The sequence below is a fragment of the Xiphias gladius genome, chromosome 5 (genome assembly GCF_016859285.1).
Source record: "Xiphias gladius isolate SHS-SW01 ecotype Sanya breed wild chromosome 5, ASM1685928v1, whole genome shotgun sequence".
Classification (NCBI taxonomy): Eukaryota; Metazoa; Chordata; class Actinopteri; order Istiophoriformes; family Xiphiidae; genus Xiphias; species Xiphias gladius.
Window position 1 is genome coordinate 17651005 of NC_053404.1, and position 22968 is coordinate 17673972.

Here is a 22968-nt window from a genome sequence, read left to right on the forward strand (position 1 = left end):
GATGCACTGAGTCAGTGCAAATTCACAAGCCAAAGCTCAGTGTACTTTGAGCCTGACCTGCAAATTTGGCGTCGCCAGCCGAGTCTCGCACCAAAACAGTTTTCGTCAGATGAATGAGCCTCAGTAGAAGTGAATTAGAGGTGTGACTGAGCCCTTGGCTTGATAATCTTACATTTTCCCCAGTAAATCTCTCTGCAAGAATTAGCTGGACATGGAGGGGAGACTGCAGATTGTATAAACAGGCCTACTTCTCTGTCGAAACTCTTGCACATTTACAGTTTTTGGAAGAAATGTACACTTTATTGCCTGTTTTGATCACGAATCACTCTCAGTTTACGCTACACAGCCCCTGACTTCATCCTGACCTCTTTCTGGACTTAAACTGGAGCGTTGCTGGACAAAAATTGCCTTGCCGATGTTGATTCCAGCCCTGGCCCTGAATGTGAGCGAGAGTGCAAGAGTAAACAATGTTCCTCTTCTGTCCCTTCCCCTATCCCACTGATAACTACCCTCTAGTCTAGTTTACGCTGCTGTTGTCATCCTCTTTGATTCCCCGGCTCAGATAAAGGCTTTCCCACCATCCCGGAGGCCCCCAGGATGCTTCATGAGTTCTCCCTCTGTGAGCTCTTGTCCCTGGGTACTGTGTGTATGATGTCCCCTCCTGTCAGCTTAAATCACCCTCCTCTCCGGCTCACCACTCCCCAGCTGCGCCCGATGAGTTTGCGGCACCAGCGAGTGTGAGCAGATGCTATTGAGACTGACCTTTCCAGCGACGCCCTGTGCTCTATGATTCTAACCCATTTGACAGTGAACGTCTAATAGAATGCTAATGAAGTAGCTCGCATAGTAACATGTTATGTTCGCTCTGCTGTAATTATCTGCGGGACTGTCCCTGATGCCCATGATGCATATTGTTTGATTATTAAACTGAATTACTGTCAAGCACAACACCAGGTTCTTGTTACCAGGTCAGATATTACTCATGATTCATGCTCACAAAAATGTCGACGGTTGCTGCAATAAATATGATCAAACGGTAGCACTTGTTGCAAAGAGGGAAAAAACATTTACTATTTCCTATGCGGCAATTTTTGACACGAGTGATTTCCTTTTTATTTAGTCACACTTGAAGATTTGACAGCAAGCTATAAGAGATTCTTCCCTCAAGAGATGTTTTCCATTTTCTTGGTTCTCCTTGAGGTTCTTTTATTTGTGTTGGAAGAAATCCCTTTGTAAGTGTAGCAGGAGACTGCGGGCTACTATCACCTGAATGCGGCCTGAATTACAAGGTGAAATGAGCCCATCCATTACTCAGACGGTTCGTCAGACTGGCAATTTTGAAGACATCTTAATAAATGAGTGAGATTCGGCATGAGGGCTGTGTCTTTGTGCCCCCCGTAATGTGAATTTCTCCAGTCACTTGAACATAACCAGATGTATGAAAAAAAGCCCCTAATAAGCACGTAACAGTGGCTTTTCAAAAGTTACTGAATAGAGGAAAAAATATTCCAAAGTGTAAAGCAAGGAGAGCTGTTACCTTAACAACGCAGAGAGCTAAACATTGAATTTCCACATTTATGCGGCCAAAAACAGCATGTGTACCTGCTAACACGATGTATTTGGCAGAACCTACAGATGGGTACGTTTCAACGCGTACAAATACTGAGTCACATGAATACCCTGCAGGAAGTGTTAACCGCAACCACGTCTACCGGCGACCGTTTGTTAAGTGGACGAGTTTGCTCCCGCGTTCCGGCTTGTTTCAACATGTGCGTCAACAATTTGCGGGCGGAGGCCGGGCAGCTTGAGGTTCTTAAATGTATGTTTCCGCTGGCTTGATGTGACTGCAGCTGATTCCAGGCCAGTACAATTACCCCAGGCAGAGTGCCAAGGCATAATGAGACATTTGGTTGTGAAATTCAGAATCTGACAGAATGCATTAAAGCCAAGCAGACTGCAGATGCAAAGGCAACAGCCAGGCCAGAGTGATGACTTCCCATTTCCTACTGACTATATCATATTTCCCTTTGCTTGCAGCCAAACAAATGACCAAACTGTGCTGCGACTGTGCCTTTGTTTGGACACAGATTCCTATTGTTTGTCATATTAGATACCCGGATACATCTGACAAAAGAAATTACTGGTCATGTCACTTGGCATTTTTGCCTTTAACCTGCTTGAAATTTTAAAGCTGAGTATAAAAAGCTAGATTCTGCTGCATCTGTTTTTGTGTGTGGGTGGGTGTGCGTGTGTTTTTTTTTTTTTTTTTTTTTTTTCCAGAAGCTACATAAAGAATTCATTTCTGGTAAGGTCATTTTATTGACATGGCCGGACCTTCCATGTCGCTCAAACTGAGTCACAAGGTCAGGGTGTCCCGCCCAGACTTTTTACAGCAGCAGCGTGCCCTTGTGATACCATACCATAACCCCCCCCCCACAGACACACACACACACACACAAACACACACTGTGTGACAACTATGATATAAGGGAACAAATAATGTGACAGCTTCTCAAGCTCCCAGGCAGCCTGTTCTGCCCACAGGGAGTAAATGAATCTGATTTTACATACTTCTGAAAGGGTTAGACTGAGCTTCGGCATGAGGTCAGATGTAAAGATGTAGCCAGTCTAACTTTTTACACGTCTGCTGCTATGTTTGCCTTAGACTGCTACTACTACCAGTATAAAGCCAAAAAATACATAAAAACATAAAAGATCAATCAATATATATATATGGAACAAATAAAAAAGACTACTTGTTAGAAAGGGGCTAGCAAATGACTTTGTGTATATTCCATGTGGATAAACAAATCTTTACACATCTATGAATCCTGTGGGATTTACTCAGAGGAAAAGCAATCAGACTCAACCATGTGTAAAAGAAAAGAAGCTCTCGAAAGTCTACTGTACTGGCCCCTCCTCTCTAACTTTCAAACGGGCAACACAGGACAAGGACAAAAACATTTCAATCAGAGAACACAGCACAGATGTTCACAAGCAAAAAAAATACCCCCCCCACACCACCACCACCACCACCACGAGTCAGATATGAGATATGTGAGACAGTATTTTAAGATACCATAGAAGCTCGGTCAACAAATAACCTTTAGCTCAACTCCAGCGTTGCCACAAATACACTCATTTTGATTTAGATGCTTTCCTCCAACATCCCTCTGGCAAAAAAGAGAGAGGAGAACAATAGGACAGTCAAATGTATCCTAAATCCAGCTGGAGACGATAATCCAGTTCAGAGAGAGCAAGGAAATGGGCTTGTGAGAGCAGACCTGGCAAATACATGCAGATGAGAATGATTATCCTGCAGATGAGCGGAAAGATGAAAACTAATTTAATAATAAGACCAGAAAATTCTCCAAGATAACAGGGATCTAGGGACCAGTCCAAGACCCATCTGGCCTGCTCTGCACACTCCAGAGCCACTTTCCAGGCAGGAACTGTCCATTTACACTGTGGTGCTGAAAGCTCGGGAGCAGCACATGACACAAACGCTGTGATGTAAACCAACAATGTTACAACAGGCAAGTTCAACATTAGTGTTTGATTTAAAAAAAAAAAAAATAGAAGTTGTGGCTCTTGGTTAGATATACATTAAAGCAGAGTTTTGAGGTACTTGTACCTGTTTTTAATGTGGGTATTTCCATCCCATTGTACTTCATACTTTCACTCCACTCTATTTCGGAGGGAAACAGTGTACTTTTCACTCCACTATATTTATTTGACAGCTAGGGTTACTTGTTACTTCCAGCGATTATTCAGGTTCCTTACTTACCCCTTACTTTCCGTACAGTTTGACTTAATTGTGCCTGTATTTCATCTGAGTATTTCCATTTCTTTCTGCTCTATACTTCTATCCCACTCTATTTCAGACGGAAATAATGTCCTTTTTACTCCACTACACTGATTTAACACCTACATTCACTAGTTCTTCTCAGTGGTAGAATGTAACTAAGTACATTTATTGAAGTTCTGTAATTACGTACCGAATTCTGTCATTATTTTACTCGAGTCTTTCCATTTTTCTCTACCTTATACTTCTTCTCAACTACAGCTCAGAAAGAAACGTTTCGCTTATACTTTTTATACTACATTTAATTGACAGTTACAGTTACCAGTTACTTCCTGCAGTGGAGTGTAACTGAGTACATTTACTTAGGTGCTGTACTTAAGTACATTTTGAGGTACTCGTACCAGTGTTTTACTTGACAGTTTAATTTTTTTTGCTACTTTTTACTTTTAGTACATTTCAGAGGAAAATAATGCATTTTTTACTCCACTATATTTATTTGACATTGAAAGTTACTTGTTTCAGATTAAACTACCCAGCAGTGCGTGAAGTAGTTCGAGGCAGCTCCACCCTGAGCCCCTTAAACAGTACAATGCTGCTGACACACTGAAATGCAGGCAATTGCAGTCCAAAAATATAGTAATACATCATTTTTGATACTTTAACTATTACATATAAAGTGGTCTGAATACTTTTTGTATACAAAAAAGTACAATCAGCTTATAAAATATGAAGCATTGCTGTAGGTTAAACTACCCGAATGTCTATAAAGTAGTTAAGTATTGGGAGTTTAATGTTGTATTGCATAATGGGAAACATCCCGGATTGTCTTTGTGTATAAAAAGTGTGCTATATTGGTTAATTTGCTTTGTCTAGTTAAATTATACTCTCTAATGTGCTTTTCAGTAAAATGTGTACTTTGGTAACACTTTTTAACCCCACATTTAACATTTATAGGCAGCATATAAACACTTAAAGGGTTTATAACACACTGTGATGTAGCTGTAAGCAAAGTAAAAGTACAGTAAAAGTAGATTTTAATCCTGTATCGTATAAGACACGTGTCTACATTTTGTGATGCAGTTCGCTTTTAAAAAAAAAAGTTTCAGTTTTTACATTGTGTTGTCCCTACTTTTATTTGAGGAAAAAATATCTAAATACTTCTTCCAGCGTTGGTCTTTACCTGAGGAAAATATGATCCGTAACAGAATAGCAGCATTACCCACATCCCGTAAATGTATGAGCAGTCACTTTGTCGGTGTGCCCCCGCGTTAACTGTGCCATTTGTGCCTCGCTTTACATGTCATTGGGAGGGTTTCATACTTGTGCACCTACCAAAACAGGCATTACTTTGCTCTATCTGCTTGTACTTAGGCAGAGCAGCGACACATTTGAGTAATAAATACCTTTTCTGGGGACTGATTAGAATGCAAATTACCTTGTCATGCCGTACACCGGCCTCTAAACTAAAACTGCACATTTGTACAAGCACATGCTTTAGCCTGGCTGGAATAAAACACAAAATGCCTTCCCAGACTGTCTCATCATTTGTCTAATATTATATAGGGAATATATACAACTCTGTAAAACTCTGCTGCGTCCCAGATTTTGCAGGTCATTACGGTAGGAGGTTATTAATATGTGTATTGCTGCACTAAACCTGGTGCCAAATCTGCAAAATTAGGGTATACGTGCATTTGTGGATCAGCTTATCGCAAGATTGTTTTCTTTTCTTTAACTAGAGATAGGTTTGGTCAAAAATGATCGTTTCTGCAAACGCACTCTCTTGTGTATGTAACAATACATTGTTAAACCATGCTAATGCTGACCCATAAACAGCCACAGATCACTTACCTTGCCAACATAGAGTGGTTCATTTCCTGTGTACTCCTCCAATACGAAGAACTGGTTCCATACCCAGCTGCGTTTGTGCCTGAGCAGGGCCTCCCAGGGGTCTGGATCAGAGTGCGGGGACTTCTCCAGATCCCCAGAGCTGGGATTCAGCCCCGAGCAGCCCCTTTCCCGCAAGGGAAACAGGAGCGCCAGGAGAGCCAGGGCTCTGCATATGTCTGGGCAACACCACCCCATCATCTGGGCCCGCTCCAAAAAGCACTGAAGCCAGAAGAGGAGCAAAAATTTACAAAAAAAAAAACAACAACAAAAAAGGACAGAGAAGCTGAAATGTCAAAACCCTCAGGGTTTTATCCACACAGTCCTGACCCTGTGTTTCACCAGAAAGCAAGAGCAGTCAGACCCTGAAAAGTGCACATGGGTTGAAAAAGAGTCAAGCTCTGCATTTTGCTGTGTTGCTCTTCTTTTTCCCTCATTGGAGACTAAAAGTGGAGTACTTCCCTCCACTTCGGAGCCAGGGAGTTGACATTAAAGCTGGCTAACAGGGTCAGTGGCGACCGCGGAGGCTTCAACACAGAGGCTGTATAATTGGCACCTATCAGAACAGAGAGAGAGAGAGGGAGAAAAAAGAGAGAGAGAGACAAAGACAGAGGGGAGAGGAGAGAAAGTACTGTCAGCAAAATTGCCTGCGTGACCGCTGTCACTTTAGACATCAAGTGATGTGCCTGCTGATGCAACCCTAATGACATTTTTCACCAATCATAAAGAAATTGGTCAAAAATGAATAGACAGTAAAAACAATAAACATAATGTCCTTCACATGCACACTCTCACCTACACACATGCCAAAGGAAAATTGGGTGAGGTGAAAAATGTTAATAAGGGTAAGATGGAGGGGAAAGGGACCTGGCTTTTCAATGCACATAAGCAAAGAGATATCACAGTGAATGCAACAACAATGGCTGCACGGAATAATAATCAAACGCCATTTAGCTGGCTCCCAATTATCTGGGCTTTACCTCACCAAGGTCATTTTTTTTTTTTTTTTTGGTCCCAATTTCTTTGTGTAAGATCTCTGCATAACGGTGGCGGGGCTCACCGCTCAACGCTAACAAGCCGCATGATCTGCGCGGCGCCCGCCCTCATCACGGAGATTAAAAATAAATCTGAGCTGTCGGCAGGCATGATGGCCCGACCGCTCCCGACCTCTACTCCGACCACATGCACGGCGATCTGTCTCCATGCCACCGTCATGCTGTGACAGATCCCCCGGGACGCCAGAACATGAGGACTTGTCAAAGCAGAGAAAAGCCCCTGACAGATAATGTTCTTCATGTCACAACATGTCCTTGCAATCTTGAGCAGTTAAGCAATTACATAAACTTCACAATATCGCTGGTATTATCTGTCTAATTGGACACGTAACTACGACCACGACGAAATTCCCACAGTAAATATTTTGAAGGAGGGTCGTGAAAACAGCCAAACCCAGAGCAGATGATGTGCAGCAGAGCTGGCCGGCAACATGTATGCAGCATCTTGGGATGATACTGACTCAGAAATGCCATTTAAACTTCAGGAGGTCTTCTGAAAGCAGACGTTTAGAAAACTGAGAGCTTGCCCGCACGTTTGTCGGTTTCCGCGCTGACCTCTCTCTCTTTCTCCTCAATGCAGAGTATTGGCAGGGTCCTGGACAAGGAAGGTAATTGCTTTGGCATACAGTGACCTCTTTCTTCCCACACAGATTCTCCAGCTCTCATTTAACTTCCTCTCTGTTCCCCCTACAAAAATAAAAAACAGCAACACCACACTTCCTGTGGAAGTGATTTGCTGTACTTCTCCATGGCAAAGTCATTACCCGGTGCTAATAATTAACGCAGATATAAATAACGGCGGCATGATTGTCACCTCTGCAGACATTTTTGCGAGCAGGATCATGATCATTTGAGAATTATTTTTTTTAAAAAGCCTCACCTCCAAAATATTCAAAAGCATCCCCCCCTACAAGGCAAAGCTTCATCCAAGAAGCCACGAAGCTGTGGAAACACTCATCCTGATCTGCTTCTGCGTCTAATATGAAAAATATATATATATTTATAAAGCAGAGATGATCTCTCGATGAATCAATTAGGCGATCGACAGAAAAGCAAGGCAGCAACTATTTTTATAATCGATTAATCGTCACCCAGTCATTTTTCAAGCAAAAATGGTGAAACTATGCCAAATATTTCCTGTTTCCAGGCTGTAAAATTAGAGGACTTTGTGCTTTTCTTCGTCATGTATCAGTGTAAACAACATATTTGGACTTTTTGGACGAACGAAACAAGATGTTTGAGGTTTCGGCTCTGTCAAGTTGCGATGGGCACTTTTCAACAACTGTTCAGACTAAACATGAATCAGCAGATTAATCGATGATGAAAATATATATGAACTAGTACAGAGCAAGAACACACACATTAAGGCTGCAACACCTGAACGTGCACACTCACACACACACAAACACATTTACGCACAGATTCAAAGTCACTCCATCTGGATAACAATTTAATGGTAGAGGTGGAAAGTGGAGCAGATCTGGCTGCAGGGCGGCAGGAGTTGTGAAGGCAGGTTGCAGCATGGTATTGTGGGAAGCGGAGATCCCGTCAGGGACGCAGGGTCAGTTTGAGACCATCAGCCAACTTAATGCTTCTCATTTCACTAAACAGAGAAGAGATGGGATGCATACAGAGAGAGTGAAGATAACGCTAAATTACTTGTGGCTGCAGTTGTGTGTTCAATAAGGCCAATATTGGCTTTTTATTGAATGGGTTTTTGCTGATTTGTTGTGTAGTGGATTTGTTCAAATTATTAGGCAGTGCATGCTGCAGACAAATCCATTTTCCAATACATTTTAATGGCTCATCATTTAAAAAATTAAAGCGTACTGCTTCAAACCTAGCTTGAAATTAGCTGCTCTACCGGCAAAACGAAGGGACGATGCAAGACGATACGGGAGCGTTTCATTGGACCGCTTTTCCCATTTCTTCTTCCTGTTGGCGTCAGGTGATTGACAGTAAGCAGAGGGCAACATAATGCAGCACTGATATGGAAACACTCAACTCCGGCACAACCGAGTTACAACAAAACAGAGAATACTGTGGCAGGAACCAAATGAAGGCGTTCTGTGCACTGTGATGAATTATCTCATTGGGTAGGAGTTGTGTTTCGTATTGGAAGGAAGTAAAAAAAAAAAACCAGGCCTGACGTCTCCAAGTGTGCTGACTAACTGTGCAGCCAAAAACTGGGAAGAGAGAAGAGGGGCAGCCTCCAGGACTGGCACGAACGTGAGAAAAGGGACTATGCTTTTACGACCAGATATCAAACTGTGTATTATTCTTTATTTAAAGGCAGTTTAACCCCTCCTGTTGAATAGCTGGGGTGGCTCACACTCCCTTAAAGCACCGGCAAATGTGTTTGTTGCCACATGCTCTAAATGCTTCAGTTGGTTTTCCACCCTGCAGGAAAAAAAAAACAAACAAAAACAAACCCTGGTGCTTTTCCTTATCATTTAAAATGCTCAGGTATCAGCACAAAATCTCACCACTGGGCCGATGCAGTCAAACAATACCAGCCGTTCAAAAGTGGTCAAAGTCCATATTCGAGCTCCTGTGGGGGAGAGCAGACCCATGGTTGGCCAGTGTCAGAGTGATGACGCTAAATTAAGTGAAACGTGAGATAAAGCCTCGGATGTAAAGCCTCCCAGTCATCCCCGGGCTCTGTTTCTCTTACACACAGCGTCCTAATCCCATTTGCCAGTCTCACAACAGGATTACCAGTGTTACAGCGCTCAGTAACCAATCACAGGCTTCCTCTGATCCATATTCTCCTCGATCGTTGTTTACAGCGTGGTCTCACTTACGGGGCCAGAGTACACAACACAAACTGCCGTGAAAGAAAGTGAATCCCGGTGTGGAACACTTTGTAACGGCAGTTTATGGGGTCATTTAAATATGTAGTATGTTCTTCTTAATTTTGAACAATTTGCTGAAGGAAACTAGCATGTAGATCAACTTTTTATGTGCTTTAGGGACATTTGAAACTCATAAAAAAAACAGCTTTTTAAAATAATAATACAATTGCACTACACTGATTTTTCTGGGATCTTCCCTCTTTGTTTGTCTCTTTCTGGGGAAAAATTAGAGCGACTAGGGTCAACTACTGTGCAGAGAGACCGTAACAAGAGATGGTGTGGTCCTCGGTGCTCTGCCCAAAGGACACTACACGTGCAAGTGCCCGCAGACCACACTCATTGCTGACGCGGGCGCTTGAACCCGAGTCGTCTGGTTGCAGATTTCCTCAGACCTCGCCTCGCATTCATCCGAATTTCCCCCTGCGCCCCTCACTAGTAGATCCGAAAGCTGACTGACACCGGTTTACCTCTCTGACGCTGCCGGGCGAAAGACACAATGCATCACCTGCGAGGGGATGTGTAGCTGTAGATGGCAGTGATTCCTCTGCCCGTAATGCCGGCAACAACAGGAGCATGCCCTCGTTTTGATGTTAAATCCCTCTTTGCAATATGCTAGAGACGCAGAATGAAGCACTGTCTGTCAACAGAAACAGCGACTGGATAAGGGGATGAATTAAAAGGGTTATTCCTTTCAATTCCTTTTCATGTGATGAAAAAGCCAAAGCAGCGCCTGCTCAATGAAGGTTTGTTGTTGGAATCATTTTTCTTTAAAAAAAGTCCTTAAACTGAGACTAAAGAAGTATCCCTCCCTGTCCTTGCGGCAACGTGATAATATCAAGGAATATCAGGATAGGTCCTGCTGATTGGGTTGTGCAAAAATAATATATCACACAGCATATTGCACTCACTGTGGTAACCACGGGGCTTTTTGCAGGCTACGAAAAATACAAGCAGCACAAGAAAATCATTCTTGCCCAGTCAGAGATCCCGAACAACTCGATGCATTGTTGCTGAAAATAAACTTATACCTGCACCAAATCTCCATCTTTCTAAGGCATTGTGTATTGACCCATAACATCATTTTCTTCCCCCCTTCTCTGCCAGTTTCTGGGATGCTTCCACCTATCCCCACCGCAGCTCTCAGTTTCACGCATTTCCTGAAACATGTGGGGCATCTCAACGTGGGAAAGGGGCAGGTTTTTTTTTCACTTTGGTAAATTCTTAATGCCTGGTCCGATTGGAGATAAGTTCGTGCGCTACCTTGCGTGCAGTTTTTTCACTTGTTCACAGAGGCGGAAAAAAAGAAAAAGAGGAGGAGGAGGGGGGGGATTTTGCGGCTCAGTTCTGCACTCAGAGACTCTGACGTGGACCCTTTGCGATGGAAGTCAGCAGGTACCCCTCTGGCCGGCCCTGCGCACTGATGTGACCTGACTGCCTTAACCCTCCTGTTAAGTATCAATCATTGCGCATTAGCTGCCAACCCCTTGCACAGGGCAGAAAAAAAAGTTCCCAGGGCGCACCTGTTCCCGAATCGATAAGAGACGCGTGTGTGTGCCCCCCCCCAGAGAAAAAAAAATCAAAATAAAATAAATAAAACCAGCACGCATCATTAGCACAGATCGATGAAAACATCTTAACAACTTCAAGGGGGTTTAGAGGAAATGAGGCAGAGGAGGACGGAGGATGGTGGCAAATAAGCAGTTGGACGGGAATCGGGTAGCACAAAAACACCGACAGTAAACATCTCTCTGAGCGACCGCCGCAGGAAACCAATGTCCACGGAATACTAATTACAGAACAAGCGACGGGACCACACAAAAAAATGCACAGAATACCTAAGCGGACCATAAATTAACGGAGGCGCGTCGCGGGGATGAAAGACTCGACACCATCGCCACCGTCCTTCGCTCAGATGCCCTGACACGCATCGGAATTACTCACCGAGGGAAGATGGAATAACTTCCACCGCCGCACAGATGGTGTCTGCTGGTAAAAGTTGAGCCAGTTTTGTTTTTTTTCCTCTCTCTCTCTCTCTCTCTCTCTTTCCCTCCGCGCACCACACGGAGAAAAGCGGCTTATGTCGAAATAAAGAGTTTCAAAGTTCTCATGATGAAATTAGTCCTGGTGGCGGAGCGGGGCTGCCGGAGATCGGCTACTGGATCGCGCGTAAATGCTCACCCTTGGCAGTGATGTGGCAAGTCTGATTCCCTCTCTTTCTCCCCCCCCCCACCCCCCCTTTCCTCTCTCTCCCCTTCCGTACATCCTGCGCAGTGCCGCCTCTGTGCAGAGAACCCCCAGCTGCAGGGGTTTGGGGTATGCGCCTGTCTCTCTCTTACATAGGCAACAGGGGGACGCGCGGCAGCGAGGAGTCGGAGCACCGGACGAGACAAGGGACGCTCTCATCTGAGCCAGGTCCTCGCTGAGTGCAGCGGAGAGAGCCTATCGAAATAGTTCGACCGAAATAAGTTGGCGAGGAGGGAGCCAGGAACACACGCAGCGCTTTTGGCAGGGGGGGGGGGGGATGAAGAACCAGAATTTTCAAACCTGCCAAGTTTTTTGGCAGCAGATGGCTTGTGGACTGTTAAATGGTTGCCTTGCTGGTGAAAGGAGAATCAATACAAAATTCTCCACACATCGACCAATGAGGAGGAATTTTTGCACTCACTCACACACACACACACACACACACACACACACACACACCCATCACCTTGAGAGTTAATTAAATCCTGAAAGAAATCAAGGAAATGTTCAAATAAAAGAGAATAACATCTCATGTATAGTCTCACTCAAGGTTCTATTTGACATCTGTCCGTAGTTTTGTTTTTATAATTCACACTTTCCAAATGGAAAATTTTTCTTTTTTTTCTTCCTAGTGCACCCCTGCATAGATATCTGGGGCTCCCACCTAGTTGCAGAGTTTTGTACACATCCCAATTAGCTGCAAACCGAGCTCCGGTGACGGCAGAAGAATGCAGCAGGAGGCCAGCCTCTCTAAACTACTGCACCCCTACGCTCACGGACCTCTGAAACCAACCAGTATTAGTTACGTTCCTAATTAGGGAGAGTGAACACACAGTGTGCACCAGCCTCTCCGGTTAATAACACATGCATTCCTCAAGCAGTTGTCAGGGTAAACAGTTCTGTGCAGGTGGCTTATACTTACTAAGATTTTTTTCTAAGTATACACACCTGTTTTCACATTAAATTTCACTTTAAACAAACCCAGGGCATTAGTCACACATGCATTATGCGGCCCTTTTTTTATTCTTCTCCACGCTCTTTGCATTTCTGAGACAGAATACATTACAACAGGGCTGCTTTTTTTTGGTCTCCTCTGCTCTGTCATTCAGGAAGGGAGCACTGACCCAAACTAATAGAAAGAGCAGCCTCTGTCTGTCATACCTGGAAGAGCAGCTAGCAAAGCTGGAATCAGAGACACTGGACAATGCACAGGTATAAAATACACAACAGTCAACTCCAGTGGACTAAAAAGGAAGAATCGTGTTGTTGGAGGCAGAGGGAAAGGTGCAAAAGAGAGGGATGTTAAGGGGGGATAATGCCAGGATAAGAGGAAGGAGAGCATGTAAAGCTGGACTAAGTGAGAACTCAACTTAAAGGATGTACGGAGACAGAGTGCAGAGGGAGAGTGGGTGTGTGATAATAGAGGGAGAGGTGAAGGGGAGGAGAGAGGGGAGGTTTATCGCAGGAGGAGGGGAGCAGGGGGAGGGGGGCGGCAGTTCAGCGGTGAGAGTTATTTAATTGGAGAGTGACATTGGGAGCTCGGCTCGTCAGCTCTTCCCCATCAATCACGCGCGGTCAGAAGATGCCTCGGGTGATGTGGCCCGCGCCCCGCTCCTCCTGGATCCCGCGGCCGGCCCCGGCATTTAACCGCCATGCCTCCATTACATCCCCTCCACCCTTACCAGACCCCCCGCCCCTCATCAGGATGCTCTGACCTCCGCTCACCTGGCCTACAGTTATCTGCTCCCCTGTGACTCACCCACTTGATGGGTCTTTTTGTTCACAGACTAACAAGACAAACAGTGATGGGATACTGTAGCAGCTTATGGACCATTAATAAAGTATGACCTCCAAGGACAATCAGGTTTGATTTTGTCACTATACACTACATCTCAGCAACCGCAGAAGTTCCAACTGGTTGGATATTCCTGCTCCAACTGACATATAAGACATGGATATAGATGGACTGATACTCATAACAGCAAAATAAGATGATAAATCGATCGGTGATGTTAATTGCTGGTCAATCTCTGACCTGCTAACAGACAGTTGACATTATAATTCCAGTTACTGCCTTTCACTGTCATTGGAAACAGATGATTGTAACATTGACTGGCCAATTTTCAGCTCTAAACAAGGTATTGATTCCCCCAGTGGGCATTTAAAGAAAACATGTTGCTGTGCTCGCAGCTAAAGAGCTGTCATACCATACGTTAGAATTTGAGAACATGACTACTGAGACGGAGCATTAAGCAGAGTCGGGCACAGTAAACAAGAGCAGGGGAATAATGATGAAATAGCCACACGTGATCCGGTTCCTCTTATTATGCAGATGCAGATAAGAAAATCCACAGTGATATATGGAAATGTCCTTGTGCTCCAAGTTTAATTAATTTTGATTCCAGTTTTTTAAGTTTATGAAAATAGAATTCACCACACTGCATTGGCCTTCAGGTTCTTTAGTGCTGGCGGAGCAATGATTCAAAGCAAGTGACCTTTTTCACACCGTGATCTTGACAGAGGGATCCTGATTTATCCTCAAACTGAATTCCATCTAGTGGTTGTTCTAATTCATCTTTGACTCCATCTCTGCTCCATAATTGCACCGAGACATTTGCCCACAAGTTAAAAATGCCCCCTTAATTTGTTTTTATTTTAGTTTAATTCTTTTTTTTTTTTCTTTTTCATTTTTTCTGTAAGGCTCAGACACATCAGGAGCAGTGTTTGATTCAGCAGGGCTCAGCCTGTGTGGGTTTTGCATAGCACAAAGTATGTGAACATGCATTTCACTGCATGGAGTTCATAGGGCTGCGGAGAGACGGGGATCAGAGGCAGCAGAGGGGCCTTGATGTTCAAGGGACAAGGCCAGGGACTTGACGTCCCCCTGACTTCACCACCATGACCAAAATACAAAAGCCCGGCTTATTTGCATATGCTGCATCAAAACATTCCTGCTCCTCCTCTTTGAGAAGCAGGGATTTAAACTAATCATCCAGCAAGTATTGACTGATTACATTTTCATCAGATGCAATGTAAGAGGGTCGAAAGATCAAGTGAACTAATGGATGACCTAATCATGGTGGATTGGCTGTATCGATTCAGATGGCCATATCCTCATTGTCTGTCATGGCTGCGGGAGGTAGAGGCGGGTACAATCCCTCACTGGCTGAAACCACTATATTCAAGAAACCCTCATTCAGATTACACTAATTTAGCCCATACCTCTCCTGTTCCCCTGAGGGTTAAAAAGATAACAGGGGAGGAATGGCAATCTTGCTGAGTTGCAGCTTAGAACTTGTCTTCCAGAGGGTTAGACTTCGAATAATTTACTGTAACAGGTTTTTATCAACCCCACTCCCTTCTTCGGTATTTTATTTTTTTCTTATATTTGCTCACGAGGAGATACTGCAGAGAACGGTACCACTGCATACACCCTCCATATATAAATTGTCTTAATCCTCATTGATATACAGTGTGTTGGAAATGTTGTCATGCCTGCAGATGCAATTTTGCACGCAAGCAAAATTATGACATGGTGGTTGGTGACACTGGCTGCCAACACTGCAGAGACCGTCATTCTTCAAGGACAATCTTCTGCATCTGGTTGAATAATCAATGTTACTGAAAGTTTATCATGAACTCGAGGCATCTTTCATTTAGCATCAGGCAAAATCATTCCTGCAAAGCACATTTTAGAAGTAAAGTGACATTCATTCTTCCTCCAGAGGATCGAGACAGAGGAACCTTAAAAGGCAAAAAGAAATCTAGGTAAATGCTCGAGATTGAGAATAGGTGTAGATAACAGACAAGTACAGAGGTCATTTTCAGCAATTTCCCCTCCAGATGCTTCACAGCAGGTTCTGAAACAGAAACGTCTAACTGCAGACAGACATGTTCATTCACCTCAGTTTGTGTCGACCGAGACAGCATCCTGATCCGAATCCTAATGACGCACCAACTTGCTAGCATTCAGCACTCTGTGTGTCACAGAGCAGGGGGAGCCGTGGCAGCTCGTGCTGTGCTTTCAATTTATACTCAGATCTGCACCTACAAAATCTTTACAAAAGGGAAATAAGGCTGTCAGAGGAGATCCTCCTTGTCAACACAGCAACTATAAAATACTGTTATATACACTGCATGGAGCTGAGGATTAAGGATTCTAGGGTTAAAACTCTACCGGCTGCCGTCCATTTATCACTTACCCAAACTAATATGAAATATTTGAAGCATCCAAAATGGGTCCCTGCAACGACAAACCCACAGCAAATTACCACCCAACTTGCCACTTCTGAGCTCCGTGTTGCTTTTGAACCTCTCGTAGCTCACTATTAAGGCGGCCCACGAATTCCGCTCTCATTTACATCACAAAAAACAGACTGACGGAGTTAGCGAGTTTCACCTTGCTGTCTAGCCGGTTGGCCCAAACTTTACTGTTGTTGTTCAGGTTCACCACTCTCATTGTGTTGCTTTTGCGGGCAGCTGTTCTCAGTGAAAAATCTCTAAAAACCCAGCACCAAATGGCAGACAGACAAAGTGAACAGCTAGCTGATGAACATAATAGAACAATTAGCAGCTGAATAAGATCCAAAACTGTAAGCGCTAACGTGGCTAGTGACAGCCGCGCACAAAGTCAATTCAAAGGGGAAACATCAGAACCACAACTTAAGGCATAAGCAAAATTTAGCATGCTATCTAATGCATGAGCTAGGCTAGAGCTGTTCTGACCATGAAACAGCAGAAAGCAGGTTAAAATGAAAGCTTGAGAGGATCTTCCATGTGCACTGAGATAAAAAAGCATTTAGCCATATTAAGGGCTATCTATGAAAACCGAGCATACAAGATGAAGAGCAGAGATATTGAGAGATTTTGCTGCAGGAGATATTTCTATTGATGTTTTAATCATTAAAAAAAAAAAGAAATAGATTCCTTTTATGCATTATAACTGCTGTTAATCCAAGAGAACTACAGCCGCTACCATCTGCAAAGGAGCTACAACTTACACATACCGGGGATGATTTTTTAATACACAAAGGAAGGAATTTGGTGGACTATTACAATCAAAATTATCAGGTGAAATTCTGTTTTGTTTCACCATATTAAGACACACAATGATTTGAGAAAGCTCTTCATGGTTTGCATATTAGGTCACGTCTGTATTCATTTTTAGTTTATTCATTTCTAGTTTATTTGTTGTACCTCCAGAGCCATGGTTTTCAATTAGGATTTCCTTGAAAGGTGGCAAATATTCCAAGCTTTGACAGCCAGCCTTGACTACATATCATCCAGATGCTTTTCTTTCAATTTTGAAGAAAGAGGGGAAATAATGTCACCTTGTGTTACATACAATGGGAAAGAAAAAAAAAAAAAAACAGCCAAACAGAGAACAAGCACAAACAAGACAGAAATGAGGACAGGATGAGACAAAGACATAGAAGAAGAGCAGGAAAGGATAGGAAAAGAAAAAAAGGGGCAAAGGCATCGGCTTTGTCATGACAGTCTCCTCTCCCATGGCGGGGAAGATGTGTGTTCACATGCTCCAGTAGTCAGGCTGAAAAACCCGGGCCTGTTGCATTCACTCCAGCAGAGCAATAGCACTCATGGTTGCCTGGTTGGCAAAGAGCTTGTTATCCTCCACCCTTCATCTGCTTGTGCCTCTTCTTTCCCCATCCCTTTTTCCCGCACCACAAGCATCTGCATTCTGTTTGCTTCAACAAGCCCCCATGTTTCCTGGCCACCATGTAAAGAGGAAACAAGCAGCGCCTTTTTATTTTTCTTCCAAGACACAGGTGAACACAAACAGCATCTCCAACAACCCAGGTGGTGTGTTTGTCAGGTGAAGCGCCTGGATCCTGAAAATCAAATGCAGTCATGTCAAGCGAAATCTGGTGCTACCACATTGTGCCTGAACCGTCCTGCTGGTGACAGAAGTGAGTCCCCAATCTCAAGAAAAAGGAAATGAAAAGAGATAATCTAATGGACTCGATCAACCCACAAGTGTCAGATGGGAATACACAGGCAAGCATGAGAAGCTGGGTTGACTGAATACACTGGGTAATGAATGCCAGTGGAAAACTGAGAAGTATAATAGGTCTTACTCTTCTTATCGGTCATATTTCAAATGTTTCTTATTAACTCCAGGAGTTTCTATTCTCTCCCTTAAATTTTCTCTCCATCTTTATGTGAATGGGATTGCATGAGCCAAGAACACTTGCTGAGTCAGTGGGTGGAGGGCAAACAGAACAAAATACATTACCAATCGGTTTTTACTTCTTGAATACAGAAAGTGAATATAAAGTAAGGAATTGTTTTAAAAAGGCACAAAGTAAAAAAAAACTGACTTTACAGCAGGAGCAGAAGATCGTGTTCAAAATTGGAAAATAGGGACAAATATTTGCTGTTAACTGTGGAATACCTCAACTTGTTAAAATAATGCTGCTTCTTAATGCTGCCTTATAATGGAATAAACTTTTTAGGAGCAAAAAGCATAATTATAAAACTACCTGTGTCGCTGAAACTGCCAAAAACCATCTTTAGCAAATTTTTAATTTCCCTTGTGGCCACTGCCTTTAAGTGACAGTCGAGTAACTGTGATTGTCAAAGTATAGCTAAGCAACCTTAACTGGGGAGGACAGGCCTCATCTTTGGGTAGGCAGACTGATTTAATAAGTCTTTATTTAACCTTTCCATCCTTATGGAATGGATTAAACAATGTGTTTATCTGCTCTAAAGTAACATTAGCATGTTTGGCTAACTAGCTTTCTAGTAAATACTAGTAACCCGATCCAGCGTTACTTCTAAGGGCAAGGAGCATTTCATGCTCTATTATCTTGTGAGGTTTCCAAAGCCAAAACCAAAACTACAGAGGCAGAAGTGTGAGGAATGGATTGAACAGCGTGTTAAGTGCTCCAAGGTTAGCATGTCCAGCTAACTAGTTTACTAGCAACAGAAGTAAACTAATCCAGCGTTACTTCCAGGGAGCATTCCATACTATATTGTTAGAGGGACTACATGTTACGTAAAAGAAAACCTGTGGACTTCTAGCAGATCCACTGTGTATTATTTCTCCACTGTATGATAACGTTAGAAACTATGTCCCGGTCTTTGTTGGATTTAGGGAAGTTTCCGAGCTAGCCTTGCATCCGCAAACGCATTGGTTAATCCCCATCCTAAAGCCTTTTGTCTTGTAACGTTTCAAGTTTTGTCACGTTTGTTCAAGTACATAAGTGGAGCAGACAAACAGTGCTAGAAGGAAATAACAGTCTGACCTAACATTTTTCCTTTTTACACCAAAAATACTAAAAGACTAACCAGCTCTATTTAAAAATCGAGTGATTAAAATAATCATTTTTCAGGGTTTCTTGCTTTAAAACAGTAAGCTGGAGACATTAAAAAGTACGCCAGACAAAGCATTTTCAACCAACTCATGAAGCTAACTAAATTAGCTAACTAGCTACAGCTGATAAAATTTGCAAGCAAGAGTTGTCATTTCAGCCTGCAAAACTGGCACTCGCCGACTAGAAACTACAAGCTTGCTTTTGTCTACCTCTGTCTGAAAACCAAGGGCCCATTGTTTAAAAAATGACTAAGAATTTTGAGTGAATTTCCACCACAGCTAACATACAGTACGCGTAATGCGAGAGCGGAAAGCAGTAACTTATAGGAAGGGGGTTAGTGAGCAAGCTTTCATTCTTTATCCTCAGCTAACCTCAACAATCACGGGTTGTAAAATCAAAAGCTCTATTAGTCAGTTTGAAAATGACAACTAATGTCCACATCTAAATGAGATTCTACTCACATAGAGAAAAAGAAAGAGGAAATAAAAAAATCAAAGGAAGATGACAAATGTTGATTTAATCAATTGTCTGAAAAATGGGTGCAATCAGAAAATGGAATATAGATTAAGCAACAGTGAGTCCCGTTTGATTATCAGTGTGACCAGAAAAAAAGTCCTATAATTCACATCACAAAATAACTCATGGTTCATTGTACACTGTTCCTTGTTTCTCTCTTTTACTTAATTTTCCTTTGTTTCTGACTTTCACCACTATGCTATCTCATGTGAGGACAGAACCACATTTGAAATGAGAAGTCCTCCACTGGAGGACTTCTCATTTGCAGCAGCAAAGCACAGTCCAGAGCGGCACAAGTCGACTGAGCTGATAGTGTGAATGTCTGAAGCCCTCTAAGTCTTTCCGACTAAGGCCCCCATGGGTTTTGCATGGTTCAGGAGCGGGCGGGGGCCACACTGGCTCCAGCTGACAGGACCCCCCTCAGGTCCCGGCAGCTGCCAGGATGAGGAGAATGAATTGTGGACACACGGTGACAGGAGCTGATGTGGTCGTCCGCGTCCGTCACAGCTTTCATTTCCTCAGCTATGCCGTTGATTCCCCGGCCGGGTGACATTAGTGACACTCTCTTTTAATCTGTTGCAAAAAGCCTGACCTGTGGAGCATGTCTCCCAAGGATAAGAACAAACTCCTGGCTACTGGAACCCAAATGGGAACTATCACTTTCCCCCTGCCTGCTTCAAGGAAAACCTCTTCGGGGTCCGGGGGTTGTTTTGCTTTCACAAAGAGAGAATCCATAGGGGAACATATGCCTGGAAAAGAGCAAAAGTGAGCAAATTGCAAAAGTAAGTGGGCAGAAAGGGGAGGTTATCAGTGACGAGTTATTAACAGAAAAAAAATGATGGAAGCCGTGGCTCTATAGGGAGGTGTTGACATATCATTTTCTCATGTATATTTGAGATCTCAGAGTTACTTCAATTTGAGCTTTGATACACTCTGCCCAGAGGAGCAGTCGGCCTCCACCGTGTGTTGTCAAAGCGGTTTGACATATTGTTTCAGTGGCGGGAGCGGGAGGGTGTGCCCGTGTAGACACAGGCCTGCATTTGGCGAGCAAAATTAAAGGTCATTTTGAGAAAGTGAAAATTAATGTGCGCTATCAATTTCAGCCTTTAAAAATGTGACATATTTCAGCCTGACACATTTTAATTAGGCCATCAATAGTATGGCAACAGTGGCTAATGGTGCAGAAGACACAACCAGGATAAGTTGCCCTCTCTCTAACTGTTTTGGACACATTTAAAATGGCAGTTAAAGCACTGTCTTGACACAACCTGATTTTTTTAGACTGTTTCTTAAAAATAAAAAAATAACTTAATTGCCAGCCTATAGCCACCTATAGCAAATGAATATCAATATCAATACTGACTTGCTATGTAATCTCACTCTTTGGATTTCATTTTTACAAGTGACTGCTGGAGCAAAGTGGGCTGTCTGCATTGATCTGGCGCACTGTAATTGATTTAATTAAAGTTTTTTTTTTTTTTCTAGAAAAGCAAAACAACCTTCCACCAGCAGATTTCGGTTTTCCAAAAGGAGGAACCTTCATTCATTAGCGACTCAGTCTTGAAACTGTTCCTGCTTTTGTCCCCCCCCCCCCCACCCCTCCTTTCTGCCCAGAGAATAAATAAGATAACGGAGAGCAATGAACGCATCCATCATTCAAAGTGGAAAAGGGTAATTTAGCTTGGCCCTCCTGACAGCTTTACAACTTTGCACGCTATTCTATTTTAATTGGCAATCATGAATTAACTGAATGAGAGCCCTGTTCACTGCCGATGTCTTTCTCATTGCAGCTTTTAATTGGGTTGACTTGATGAGTTCCTGAGATAAAACCAGACAATATATTCTCATGATTGGCAACTCGTTTGTTGCCATATAATTAGGCTGCAGACAAATCAAGCACACGACTGTTTCCTCCTTAGCCAGGCCCCCTCTTTTCATCAGACACATCTCGCTGAATTGAAGGAGCACTACCTCCAGTACAGTGAAGTGTTACGTGTGACATGATGAATATCTGGTGCAGAATTCAGAGAAACACGCTGCGCGAGACTTTAATCCGTCATGTGCTCATCCGGCTCGAGCAATTATTGATCCTCCAGAAAGAGGTCGCCTGGTCACGCTACCTGTTTTCTCACCTGAACATCCCAGTGTGGTCATAATTTTGTAAAACAAAAAAGGGAATAGTCATACGCTGCAATGATCTGATTTGAATGAAATGTAAACCCGCTCCAATAGAGCATTGAGCAACTTCTTTTTTCATTTTCTTGCTGCTGGTTCCTAATGATTAAGACAATCCCTGAGGCTGCTCAGACTCACACTACACTTTTACATATAAGGTCAAATGTTCAAAGCTTTTCCTCCACTCTCCCTCCATTTTAAAAATAGGGGAAAAAAAGGAATTAAACATTAATGGGCTGATGAATAAATATTTTGTGTCTCCAGGACTCAGCACTTTCTCCCATTCCTGCAGCCGGCTTAATTAACTCTTCCTCAAGCCTTTTGTAAATTAACACATCTCTTTCAGTGTCCTTCGATATTGTTATTCTTTTTTTTTCTCACTCTGCTTCTTGACTGTCTTTTTTTTTTTTCTAGTGAAAATTAGTTAGGCGTCTTTTTTTTTTGCATGAATATGTCACACAGAAGGACGCATAATTATTCGACCTTAGAGTCACTATTTTAACTTACAGTGCAGATTTTTCCCTTCAGATGCAAGTCAGACCGTTCGCTTGAGGCAACACCACACTTGGGATGTTTTTGTACTCGCCACATACTATGAGAATCACTTCAGAATATAAGACTTTCATTTCTGATATTCAGAATACTGCAGACCAGGAACAAGGGCTACATTTTGGACAGTTTAGTGTCTTGGTCCAGGAAACTCATCTTTTTCTGCCAGTTGGATACCGCTGTCTCATATCCTATGACTATTTCTGTGTGTATTTTCTCAACCGTCTTGCACAGAGACACAGGTATCTTCCTAACAAGAGCTCAATAGATCTATTATTATTGAATATTCTCTCCTCTACTATTCCCGCAGATAGCAGTAAGGTGAGAGGCCCAGCCTGCAAATGCTTCCATGCTTGGTCCTGAGCTGTCAAAGCAATGAATGAAAATTCCATGTATTTTATGATGGTCTGACTTCAAATGCAAATGTCCCCGTTAGATACCGTTGCTGTGCCTGTTTTACTTTCCACTCTAGCACAACACAAATACAGATCACAAAAACAGTGGCAGATTTACAGTAACACTTGAAATTCTTAGAAACCTGTGAAACA

General features: G+C 43.0%; 1 protein-coding gene across 2 annotated transcripts in view; it reads right to left on the minus strand.

Annotated features, from left to right (window-relative positions):
* The window catches only part of LOC120789803 (cadherin-7-like), an 84486-nt gene extending 78593 nt beyond the window's left edge, over window positions 1-5893 (minus strand). For both annotated transcript variants that reach the window (XM_040126840.1, XM_040126839.1), the window contains exon 1: window positions 5657-5893. In XM_040126840.1, coding sequence (XP_039982774.1) covers window positions 5657-5893 — 237 coding nt within the window. The remainder of the gene's footprint in view (window positions 1-5656) is intronic.
* Between the last annotated feature and the right edge of the window lie 17075 nt (window positions 5894-22968).